The 12,246-nt window shown below is 45.6% G+C and overlaps 1 protein-coding gene and 1 pseudogene across 3 annotated transcripts in view; one reads left to right on the top strand and one right to left on the bottom strand.

Annotated features, from left to right (window-relative positions):
• DOCK4 (dedicator of cytokinesis 4) overlaps nucleotides 1-12,246 on the bottom strand; it is a 197,137-nt gene that overhangs the window by 37,247 nt on the left and 147,644 nt on the right. For all 3 annotated transcript variants that reach the window (XM_070424805.1, XM_070424803.1, XM_070424804.1), the window contains exons 27-32: nucleotides 11,289-11,383; nucleotides 10,341-10,416; nucleotides 8,244-8,344; nucleotides 7,759-7,817; nucleotides 3,568-3,716; nucleotides 1,856-1,941 (exon numbers count right to left, since the gene is read on the bottom strand). In XM_070424805.1, the coding sequence (XP_070280906.1) occupies nucleotides 1,856-1,941; nucleotides 3,568-3,716; nucleotides 7,759-7,817; nucleotides 8,244-8,344; nucleotides 10,341-10,416; nucleotides 11,289-11,383 (566 nt within the window). The remainder of the gene's footprint in view (nucleotides 1-1,855; nucleotides 1,942-3,567; nucleotides 3,717-7,758; nucleotides 7,818-8,243; nucleotides 8,345-10,340; nucleotides 10,417-11,288; nucleotides 11,384-12,246) is intronic.
• LOC139017045 (small ribosomal subunit protein eS24 pseudogene) lies at nucleotides 6,077-6,456 on the top strand (annotated as a pseudogene).

The following is a 12,246-nucleotide window of genomic DNA, read 5'->3' on the forward strand; positions in this document are numbered from 1 at the left end:
AATTATCACTTTAGAATTTTATTTATTCCCAATATGCTTATCACAAAAGCAAAAAGAAAAATATTTGTGGTAACATTTCCAGTAATGTGTTAAAAGTCAACAAAAGAATAAAAATTTCCATTGAATGGATCAGGAACTTGTAACAGTCCTAATTACCGATGCTTAATATTTTAATTATTGGTTTCATTTCTATGCCAGGGTATATCTGCTTTTTCAAAATCACATTTATATATAAGCAACCCAAAATGCCACCATCAGGCCTTTACCAAAGTCAGGAAGAAGCACCTTAGAGCCAGGTGCATATTTATTACTCATGTGAATTTCTTATAAAAATTAATCATAAAGCCCAAGGGACTCATCACACTGAGTGCTTTCTCATTTTACTGCTTTATTCAAACCAAGGACTCGTCACCGAAGTGAGAGCTGTGCTCAAAAGCAATTTGTGCTGTTGGACGAGGTTTTAATCAGCTCTGCGCTCCACTCCAGCTGTCAGCAGGCCCACACTCGGTGCCCGGGAGTGGAGGCGGGCGTGGGGAGGAATTACTGCAAGTGCCAGTGTAATGACAGCGTCGGAGGGAAACGGTGCTGTTCGGGACCCAGGACAAAGAGCGCACTTTGTCAGCCCCACCGCCACCGCCACCCCAGGAACCAGCACACCCTTTCTCCACTTGTCCTCTCAACATAATTTTTTTAAAAGCTCAGAGAATGATTCTGAATCAGGCAAGTTGAAATCTATCAGTCACTAATGATAGTTTTCAAACCTCTATATTTTCCTTTCCTTTTCTTTCTTTTTTGTTAATCCTCACCCAAGGATATTTTTCCATTGATTTTTAGATAGAGTGGAAAGGGAAAGACAGAAACGTCCATGTGAAAGAAACGCATTGATTGGTGGCCTCCAGCATGAGCTCTGACCAAGGCCCAGGCTGGGGAGGAACCTGCAACCAAGGTACGTGCCCTTGACCAGAACCAAACCCAGGATGCTTCAGTCTATAGGTCGACGATCTATCCACTGAACCACACTGGCCAGGGCTCCTCAATACTAGTATGTTCATATATTGGGGCTCTACATCTGGGAGCATGACATGAACGACAGAATTTATATCTGGCTCTCAGTATTAATGCATGATGCTTCCCTTTAGGGGATACCTACACACTCAGGAGTACCCTAGGTTTGAAAAGGACTAAGACCCATAGAAAGCTGGAGAGAAAACCAGGGTCCGAGTTAAATTCCTGAACACGCTAAGGTGTCCTCTCGGCCCCTCACGGTGGAGGAGGACCTGGCCAGCCGTTCATCCGAGGACTGTGCTCACGTCTACTGAGGACAACCTCAGAGCCCCTCTATCCTCCGTGTGAATCCCCGTTGAGAACTTACTAGAAAGGACTTGCTTCTGTGACATTCTAATGGGAAACATTTAGGAAATGCTGAGGGAGCCCTCAGCACGCAGAAGGGATGGAGCCTGGGAACCGGTGAAGGTGCATATCCCAGCAGCCGAGCAGCAGGGGCTGCGGCTTTGGGGAGCGCTGAGCCCCAACAATAATCAGACCACTTTGGGGGACTCCTCCACTCTTAACCCTATTTAAATGCATTACCCTCCAGCCCTGGTTCTCACGTTATTAGGTAGGAAAAGAGCGAGATCTGTTGTGGATCCCGTGACCTGAGCTAGTTAGAGATTAAAATGAGACGACATGTTCAATCAATGATATAAAACCCATCATCCAGAGTCAGGCCACAACCTGAGTTCCTCCTGCCACACCGGCCCGGCACACCCGTGTGGCCACACTGTCTGCGGCTCTCGGCTGCCTAAGGTGACACGTGATCCCCGGGCAGGACCAGTGGAGACGAACCATTACTCACATACTGTTGAAGAGTTCCCGGTAGGTTTCGTCCCCTTTGCCTTCTGACATCAGGCTATCCAGTTTGTCGATGAGCTTGGCTTCCACCTGCAACACACCCAACAGTGCTCTCTCTCTGCTCCCCTGGGCAAGGGGCGTTTCTAGGCAAATGGAAACAAAGGTATGTGCCCAAGAGGAAAAGTAATGGTCCGATCGGATTGTGTGGAAGTGACGAGATCGGTTGGGTTAAGAGGAGACAGAATCCTAAGGGGCTCATTCAGATGGAGCATGGGGACTTACACGCCCCGCGGGGCTGCTCTGGCTGCTGCCAGAACCTCTCCATGTCGAGTCCAACACAAATACTTGCAGCCCAGCTTCAACATTGGAGCCCTTTTCTAGGAGCTATAAACACTGGCAAGGCTCATTTCTTTTCTCCCTTTTTTAAAAAAAAAAATCACTATACATATATAGAAACATTCATTTATATCTTTGTGTTTTCTATCTATTTTCTTTCTCAAAACAGGATGAGGTTGCACGAATCTTTGCTGAAAGTGAGAAGCTGGCCCGTCCACGGACAGATGGCAGATCCTATAGAAATGCTCCAAGTCAGCACTAAGCAGAGGCAGAGAGAGAGAGAAAGAGAAAGAGAGAACATATTTCCTGAAAACTGTGGTCCAAACCCTCCTATGCTCCAGCATGGAAACCCTGCAAGGCTGCCACCGGGAAGGCGGACGGTGCCCCCAGCCAGCAGGAGACAGAAGGTGAAACACCCTGGCTTGGGATGGGAACAGCAGGGCTGGAAGATGCTGTCTGACTGGGTGGCAGGTCTAAGCCCAATGGATCCTCTGAATCACATTGAATCAGGGGATAAAGGCAAAAGGGCCTAAGAGTGGGTCCCCCAACACGATTTTTAAATAGCTTCTCATTCACCTATTCGCTTCCTTGAAAATAAATGCAGATATTGATACAGGTGAGAGGCCATGCTTTTGGTGACAGGGCGGTTCGACAGAGGCTCTCAGCTTGCTAGTGGAGCTGACGGATGTTTTTGTCGGGTTTGAGAAAGGCATGAAGCGAGGACAAGTCCTCCCATCGGTGGGTGTATACAGGTGTGGACAGGTGAGTGTGTACAGGTGAGTACAGTGACTTTGTGAACAGGAAGTAGGCCCAGTATCTGCAACTTGAGGGCAGAAGCAGCTGGTTTCTCATGCAATCTGGTTTTGGAATAAGAACCTGCATCTTTGCAAAACAGGACCATACCTCTGAGAACCTACGTCTCTTCGGAAGAGCCTTTGCAAGAATTTCCAACGCTTTCCCCTTTCAAAGAATTCTCGATGCTTTGAGCAAAGAGCAATAACGCACACTGTGCATCAGATGCTCAAAGCTAAGCCGTTCCCCAAATACACCATGCAGACCGCTGTGAGTGCAATGGTTTTAAGATTCATTAACCTTCTGATTCGCCCACGCTGTGTCCAACTGAGAGCAAAGAAAGTCCCTGCCCGTCCTTAAACACAGACCTGGGAAATCACAGACTTTTTTAGCTGAAAGGGTATGAAATGTTTTCTTCAGGGCTTTCCAGACGCTCAGGGGAATGTAAGACCAGCAAAGTGTCCATGGCCACGTGGCCGGGAGGGCCGGCCAGGCTGGAATCTGCTCTGCGGATGGCTAATCGGGTGTTCATTTCCCAGCTCCAAGAAGTGACCGGGAGGTCTCCCCCAGGCCGAGGGCACTGCCTACCTGCTTGAAGTTGCCACTCCGCCTCTGCTCCCAGTCCATCATGTCGTGGAAAATCGGAATCATGACGTTCCGCAGGTCCGGCTGTGGAATCAAGGTCACCTCCAGGAAGGGCCCGATCAGGGCAGGGATGAAATGAAGCTTGTGCTCCCCTAAGGCAATGAAATGTTTGCATCTCGGTATATTTAGAAAATTAATATAGTAATACTTGTTTAAAACTATTAACATAGTAACACTATTAGAACTATGGCAAGTATAGTCATCTCAATGACAACTGTGTCCCCAAGCAAGGAAATATTTCCCTAAGCACATATGTAAACAGTAAGTTTCAATGTGCTGATTAATATTTCTCCATTGTTATTAAAAACGAGAGATTTCATTTTTTCAGTTAAAAAAAGGCCCTAAGGTACAATGAAAAGTTATAGAAGTCATCAGGAGTTGGTGAAATATACTACTCGACACTCACACATTGGAATTTTTATGCTCCATTAAAAACGAGGTGGAAGGACGACACAGGGAAAGTTACTCCACAGAATTAACGAAAAAAGTAAGGCACGTTACTGTACGGACAGGCACGTCTTTCATTTAAAAAAAACAAACCAGACATGTGATAGAAGAGAACACGGTATCCCCAAAGGTTATCCACAGTGTGGAGGCGGGGGGGGGGGGGGGGGGGGGGGCCACCCCGGAAGACAGCAGCCCTTCCCTCGGCACCTGCGGTCTTCCGCGCTCAGCGCCCCACCCCGCCCCGCCCCGCGGGTTGGAAGTGATGCCCCACCCGGGAGGGGGCGCTGCAGGTCAGCGTCCGCCGCTGTTTCCGGGTCAGGCCCAAGGAGAGGGCACGGGGCGGGGAAGACAGCTGCTCCCACAGCGGCCACGAGATGCGGGGCTTGCAAACGCGAAGAAGGGCCGCCTTATGTTTAGTGGGAGCGTCAGTTCACCTAAAACCAGGAGGAAAGCGCGTCCCCTCCCGGCAGGACGATGACGCCGAAGCGGGGAGGGGGTCCCGGGCGCAGCAGGAAGGCGTGGCCTGGGGGGGGCCGCTCCACAGAACAGCGAGTCCCGGGCGCCGGGAGGCAGCGGGAGGGGTCATTCCCGGGCACCTCCCCAGGCGGCTGTGGAGCCAGAGCGACGGCCTCGCTCACCTGCAGCGAGGCCAGGACTCCGCTCTGGGGAAACGACGACGCAGCAGCCACGGCACAGCACAGCCACCTCCCCGCCCCTGAGCCCTGTCCTGCGGGACCAGCGGAGCGTGGGGAGCGTGAGGAACCAGGAGGACCTGAGGAGCGTCAGGGAGCACGAGGAGCGTGAGGAAGCGAGAGGAAACATGAGGGTGAGGAGTGTGAGGAGCGTGAGGAAACGTGAGCGTGAAGCACGTGAGGAGCATGAGGAACGTGGGGAGCGTGAGGAAACGTGAGGAGCGTGAGGAAACGTGAGGAGCGTGAGGAACGTGAGGAGCGTGAAGAAGCGAGAGGAGCATGGGAAACGTGAGGAGCGTGAAGAACATGAGGAGCGTGAGGAAACGTGAGGAGCGTGAGGAAACGTGAGGAGCGTGAGGAAACGTGAGGAGCGTGAGGAAACGTGAGGAGCGTGAGGAAACGTGAGGAGCGTGAGGAAATGTGAGGAGCGTGAGGAACGTGAGGAGCGTGAAGAAGCGAGAGGAGCATGGGAAACGTGAGGAGCGTGAAGAACATGAGGAGCGTGAGGAAACGTGAGGAGCGTGAAGCACGTGAGGAGCATGAGGAACGTGGGGAGCGTGAGGCGCCTGCACGCGGAGGCCTGGCGCTGTGCTGAGCCGTCTGCTGGGCTGGAAAAGCAGAGCCGGGCCAGGGCTGCCTGAAGCGGGGCTGCTCATCTACCAAGTGCCGAGGATCCTCGGGAGCACGTGGGGACCCAGGCGCTGTGTCCCCGCAGCGCCAGTTTCCCCAGGTCTGGGCGGAACCAGGGCTGGTTCCTAAGAGCTGCCGGGCCGCTGGCTGCTGGTCCCCGCGCTGTCCTAGGCCCTAACCGCACCCATTATGCGTCAGACCGCCCAGGTTTACAGCCTCTAGATTTCCCAGCAGGTTTCTTCCCCTCGCAACCCAAATAGAGTCTATCCGAAACCAGCTGTGAAGGACGTTTTTTGAAATGTGTTTTTATTGATTTCAGAGAGGAAGGGAGAGAGAGAAACATCGATGGGAGAGTCATTGATCGGCTGCCTCCTGCACGCCCCACACTGGGGATCGAGCCTGAAACCCGGGCCTGTGCCCTGACCGGGAATCAAACCCTGACCTCCTGGTTCATAGGTCGATGCTCAACCACTGAGCCCCGCTGGCTGGACTGTAAATGACATTTTAAGACAATCAGGGAATTGTTAATATAAGCTGGATGTTAGACTAATTTATGGGATTATCCAACTTTCCAATTTCTTCTTCCCAAAGAAGCCATTTAATCTAAAACCCAGAGGGTCACAAATATTTATTTGAAGGACAGCACAGAGAACATCAACCTTCATCATGAATGACACGTAACTATCCAGACCAGGAAGTTCATGACCAACAGAGGACTTCAGCGGAAGCAAATGGTCATTGATGTCCTTCACCCTGGGAAGGCAACAGTACCCAAGACAGAAATTCGGGAAGAACTAGCCAAAACGTATAAGACCACAGCTGATGTCATCTTTGTGTTTGGATTCAGAACCCACGTTGGTGGTGGCAAGACCACTGGCTTTGGCATGATTTACGATTCCTTGGATTATGCAAAGAAAAATGAACCCAAACACAGACTTGCAAGACATGGCCTATATGAGAAGAAGAAGACTTCAAGAAAACAGAGAAAGGAATGCAAGAACAGAATGAAGAAAGTTAGGGTACTGCAAAGGCCAATGTTAGTGCTGGCAAAAGGAAGGAGTAAAGATTCTTCGGTGACTTTATCTGTGATGATTGTGCAGATTTTTCACGAGAGGATTAATAAACTATAAAGAAAAAGAAAGACAGCACAGAGGAGAAACACTGATGATGCATGCAATGACATCTGTAGGGAGACTGAAGGTGCCCACTGAACTGAGCAAGCCAGGGTTCCTGCGCCTACACGCACAGGTCTCCTGGTTTGGACCAAGGCTGCCGTGGACATAACCATGCACAGCGATGCTACAATTTATCCTGGAGGGACAACGGCCATGTTTCTAACCTGCTACCCAAATGACCCTGCCCCAGCCTTCTCACCGGAGCGTGGACAAGAGCCTAAATAAACAGCCACAAGAGCACGGAACTCAATTACCTATACAACGGGGCTTTCTCAAATGGCTCTGTATGTTTGAGAACTATACGTGTCCCAGTCGAAAATCACTCTGTGACATGAATGTAAGTCAAAAGATGATGCTTCTATTTTCACGTACACAAAACACACCCTGCCTCTGCCACGCTGTGCTCAGAGGAGCCCCAGAGCAAGGATACCTTCAGGTTATCGCACATTCGATTCAAATAGGTTCATCCCTTTAACAAACCACAAGGAGGAACCACACAGTGGTAGTAAATGGACACTATGCACGTGTGTAGTTAACATAAATAAGTAACATACCAAATTAAATAGTAAATAATAGAAATCCTCTGCCAAGGAGATTTTGGAACAGTTTATTTTCCAAATACTCTTTTCTATGTAACCAAACCTGTGCCATCAGTTTGCTGGAATACTGCGCTCTGTCTGCTGTGATTGGCTAACAAAATTAGCTAATGGTTTCCTAGCAACTGCAGATGCCTTTACATCCTTTGACTATACTCTTCATGATATAGGTCAATGGTTTCAAATTTTTTAAAGAGTAGTGATGCTCAAGTCCATTTCCATGAAGTTTAATCTAAATTTGGTAGGATTCGGAGTCCTAGAAATTTCGAGGTGTTACAGTTCCAAATTCCAGAAGGTTCTTAACACACTGCTAAAGTTGTATGTATTACTGGAGTGAGCTGGATTATAAAATTTATCACTCCACAATAATGAAACTCATGAAGATGAGGTGACTTTTTTCAGGCAGACAGCAATTTAAAGAATTAGTTGTAACCCTAACCAATGCCAACGTGTCATTACTTTGTATAGATACCTTCACTGATTTAGACACTTGGTTTCAAATCCTGTCCTTGGTAAATTTCCCTCTTCACTCAGACAGTGAAAAGTGTGGTGCTGAGCTGTGAAATGCCCATGGCTTCTCTTTTCATCGCTTACCCAGATTTTGCCACATGCTGAAGATCTCACAGCCCATTGTCACCCGCATGTCGCCATACCTGAAACAGAACAAACACCAGACCTGATACAGGGCCTCCGGAACAAAGACAGATTTGTGTCTCTAGGATACTATCAGTCTGAGTTAAAACTCAGTATGTGTTTAATGAAAGATTTCAATGTGCATGTCTTGATGCCTCTAATTCAAATCTTCATATAAATCTTTAATAAAACAGATTTGCCTCATAATGTTCACTTTGGTAGTAATTTTGAATCCTGAAAGACTGAGGTCAAATACAAAAGTTTAAATAAGTTCAAAATATTGAAATTCCCAGAAAAGACTGCTTCTTGTCCTCTTGGTCATCTCCTCTCCATTGTAATTTCCGGCATGAACATCTGATCAATGAATCGTTTGAACTAAACACCCTTTAAAAGGCACTGCACTTGGTATGCCTCATGCTCCCATCTGATTACACACTGGTACTTACTTTTCTAATACCTTTTTCTTTTTGGAAGGTGTGAACATCTCCAATTGCAGACACAGCTGGTTTATAAAAATGACCGCGAGGAAAAAGTAGGAATCCCAGATCTGAAACAAAAATTAAAGATTTATGTACTATGTTGTCACAGAAATATTTACAGGGGAAGTGACATGATACGTGGAGAGGTAAGTGGAGAGGGTAGGGCTGATATCATCAGATGGTCCTGAGTTGATAACAGTAGAAGCTGGTTATGGGTACATGGGAGTTCCTTATGCTGCTCTCCCTACTTTAACATATGCTTTAAATGTTCTACAATAAAGAAGTAAACTAAATCTCTCGTTTTCTATATTGCTTCCATGTGTTGTCACAGGTGTCAGAAGCTCTCTGGTATATTTAAATGGAATATATTCCGTTTCTCTTATAACTGTGTGTCTCCAAGGAGGCAGAGGTATGAGATGAATCACTTTATTCCTGTGCGAATTCCTTTTTGGAACTCCTTTCAATGTAGAACTCAAAAGGATGCATACGCTTCTTTGGAAATGCTAATTGCTTTAAATTCAGACAGTATATAAAAATTCTCTGCCCAGACAAATCTTTTGATTCAAAGTTTTCTTATCCCCAAAAACAGCATCAGAGAGAGATCAGAATAAAATTGCTGACAATAAACTTAACCAAAAAGATATGATATAATGAAACTACTTCTCTATTGATACCAAATAAAATTAAAAAGGGTTAATATCTCTCATATGTATAGAGTTATCACAATTAAAAAGTATGATAGAACCCCTACAAAATAATGAACAAAGGTCCAGGATGACAATTCACAAAATATGGATTTTAGTCAATAACTAATAACTATTAAAAAATGCAAATTAGAGCAAAAAAGATTTTATCTCATCAAATTGTCAACAACAAAAAAAGTCTTTCCCAGTGTTGGTGTAGATATAGATAATCAAATGGGTGGTACAACCTTTAACTCAGCAATTCCACTTATAAACATTTATTCAAAGAAATAATTAGGGAAATATGCCAAGTTTTATTTTGTAAGGATGTACATAAAAAAGAATAATTTATAGGAACAAAATTAGAAACAACCAAAGTATTAAAAAGTAGAGCTTTGATTATGAAATTTTGATAGGTTAATTATTATAAAGTCTGATATAAGGTCTGATATATAAAGAACTATTACACAACCATTAAAATTCCATTGGTCTTATTATATATGTGTGTTTTTTTTATATTTTCTAGTTAACCAATAAGGACATTTTATTAAATGTTTAATGTGAAAGATGTTATTTAAAAAATAATAAGAAATAAAGATGCCCCAAAGCATAGACATCCTGAAGGAGAGGCAGCACAGCCCCGCCCACCCTTCACCATTTCCTGTTTGCCCCTGAAAAAGTAGGTCAAGAACTCTTATTAGAGACCCAGGCACATCACAGACACAGAGTTCTGCCTTAGAGAACTTTACTAATGATTTTTTTTTCCTTCGAATTAATTTATTCTAAAAAAAATGGGATTATTTTGTAAGCGTTTTCTTCATATATACTCTATCTTAAGATAGGTCTTAAAAACATTATGTTCTAAGTCCCCTTTTGCATGAGGGTCACAAAGAGAAGAAAAGAATTAAAAATTATGGTAACGAGCTAGCCAACGTGGCTCAGTGGTTGAGCATCGACCTCTGAACCAGGAGGTCACAGTTCGATTCCTGGTCAGGGCACATGCCTGGGTTTCGGGCTCAATCCCCAGTGGGGGGCATGCATGAGGCAGCTAATCAATGATTCTCTCTCATCATTGATTTTTTTCTTTCTCCCTCTCTTCCTCTCTGAAGTCAATAAAAAAATATTTTTTAAAAATTCTGGTTATGACACAGCACTGTCTCCTCTTAGGCACTGGGATTCCACCCGGCGGGTAAGCACCGTATAGCCCTGACTTGCTCACACATGTAATGAAAACTCTTGTAGATGGCCCGAGGTGAATTTGAGGAAGCCAGAATAAATTTACTTTCCTATGATTAAGAGAAAACAAACAAATGAGGCCATTTCCTCGAGTGCCAGGTGAAACCTTTACCCCAAGTCGAATAGTTGTGCGCGTAATACTTACCTTATAATCGAAGTTTTCATTTAAGAAGTTCTTACGAAGTGCGTCTGACAGGTAGAGAACCGTTGTGATGATCACGCTAGGGATCAAAGTAACACAGAGAAAGTTAGGAACTCCACACCAATGCAGAAGAATACTATACAGCTGTACAAGGAAAAGAAAAGGGGGAAAAAAAACACAGAAAAGAACGAGGGGCTTTGCATGTACGACTGTGGGACGATCACCAGGATTGTGAAGGAAAGAGCCATGTACAGCAGAACACCCACATCTGCCTCCTGCGAGGCTCGGATTTAGGGACCCTAGTGCAGGGACCACAGAAGTAACTAAACTAACAGGTGGTTTCCCCAGGCTGGGCAGGGGATAAACAAGGAGGGGGTGGGGTTTCTCAGGGCATCATCTATCTGTTCTATTGTTCGATTTTTTTAAAAATACATTTTTATTCATTTCAGAGAGGAAGGGAGAGAGAGAGGAACAGAAACGTCAATGAGAATCACTGATCGGGTGCCTCCTATGTGACTTTGAACCATGGTAATGTACCACCTGTTTAAAACAAGTAGTAGTGGTTTTTTTTAAAAGCAGTGAGAGAAGGTAATTCAAAGGCAGAGGAAAAGGACCCCGGGACTTGGCAGCTTTGAGCTTGAGATCAAACTAAAAACATCTTGTTGTCCTCCGCTCTAACCCTGGATGATGAGCTTCAAGTATCATCAATATAGAAGTCGTACTAGCTTGGCCAGTGTGGCTCAGTGGTTGAGCACTGACCTATGAACCAGGAGGTCACTGGTTTGATTCCTGATTGGGGCACATATCTAGGTGGTGGGCTAAACCCCCAGTGTGGGGCATGCAGAAGGCAGCTGATCAATGATTCTCTCTCATCATTGATGTTTCTCTCTCTCTCCCTTCCTCTCTCTCTAAAAAGACAATAAAAATATTTTCTTTAAAAAAAGGTCTTACTTGTTAGCCACCAGGCGCATGACAGTCCAGTCCTTGGGGAACATCTCGGGCCGTATCAATATTCGGAACACAGTGAATATCTGCAGCAGGAAGTCCTTGGGTGAGGAAGAAACAGACCATCTCACTGCGTTAACTGGTTATTGTAATGCACACGCACGTACACACATGTGTGCAGGCACACACACACGATGGTGTGAGTGGACCCAGCGACCCATGCTTCGCAGCTAGGGTAGTGCAGAAACACTCCCCTCTTATGTAAAATTTATTTTCCAATTACAATGGCCTGTCCAGGCATTCCTCTCAGAGATGTCAGGCCAGAGGGCGATGGCATTTCTGGAGATGTTTTTCCACAGGTCACCTGGAAACACGCTGTTGTCAGAGGTGGCGATACCTCCCCTTCACACCGTATCAGGGTGGGGCCCAGGAGGCCACAGCACATGGACACACACTGCATGGAGTGAAGAAACGTAGCTGGCCTGACTCAAAAAGAGATGGGTGCAGTCTAGCTTCGGTTTAGATTCGTTAACTGACCCTTAAAGAATTTTTGTTGTAACCTGAAGGGCTACTAGGAAAATATCTCTAACAATTTGATTGAAGGCAACAGTATGGTGTTTTCGAAAATGTAAAAACAACAACCACAACCCCGAACACAAAAGTTTTCTTTGTCAAACCCAATAACACATTATGTTAAACATGTAAGCTGCTTGAATATAAGATTATAGTTGTCACTCAAATCATCAGAAGACAGACTCTTAAAAACTAAGAAACATGCTGTGTGTACGTGTGTACGTGTGTGTGTCTGTGTGTGTATGTAACATACTCCGACAGCTCTGCTCAAGCTCGTAAATATTTAGACAAGAATTTATTTTAGCTTCTTTGGCATCAACCCATACATTGAGAACAGGTTTGATTCCAGTCAAGGGCACGTATCTCGATTGTGAGCTTGATCCCCATCACC

The sequence above is a fragment of the Myotis yumanensis genome, unplaced genomic scaffold, assembly GCF_028538775.1.
Source record: "Myotis yumanensis isolate MYYU_CA2020_CCGP unplaced genomic scaffold, mMyoYum1.0.hap1 SCAF_9, whole genome shotgun sequence".
NCBI lineage: Eukaryota > Metazoa > Chordata > Mammalia > Chiroptera > Vespertilionidae > Myotis > Myotis yumanensis.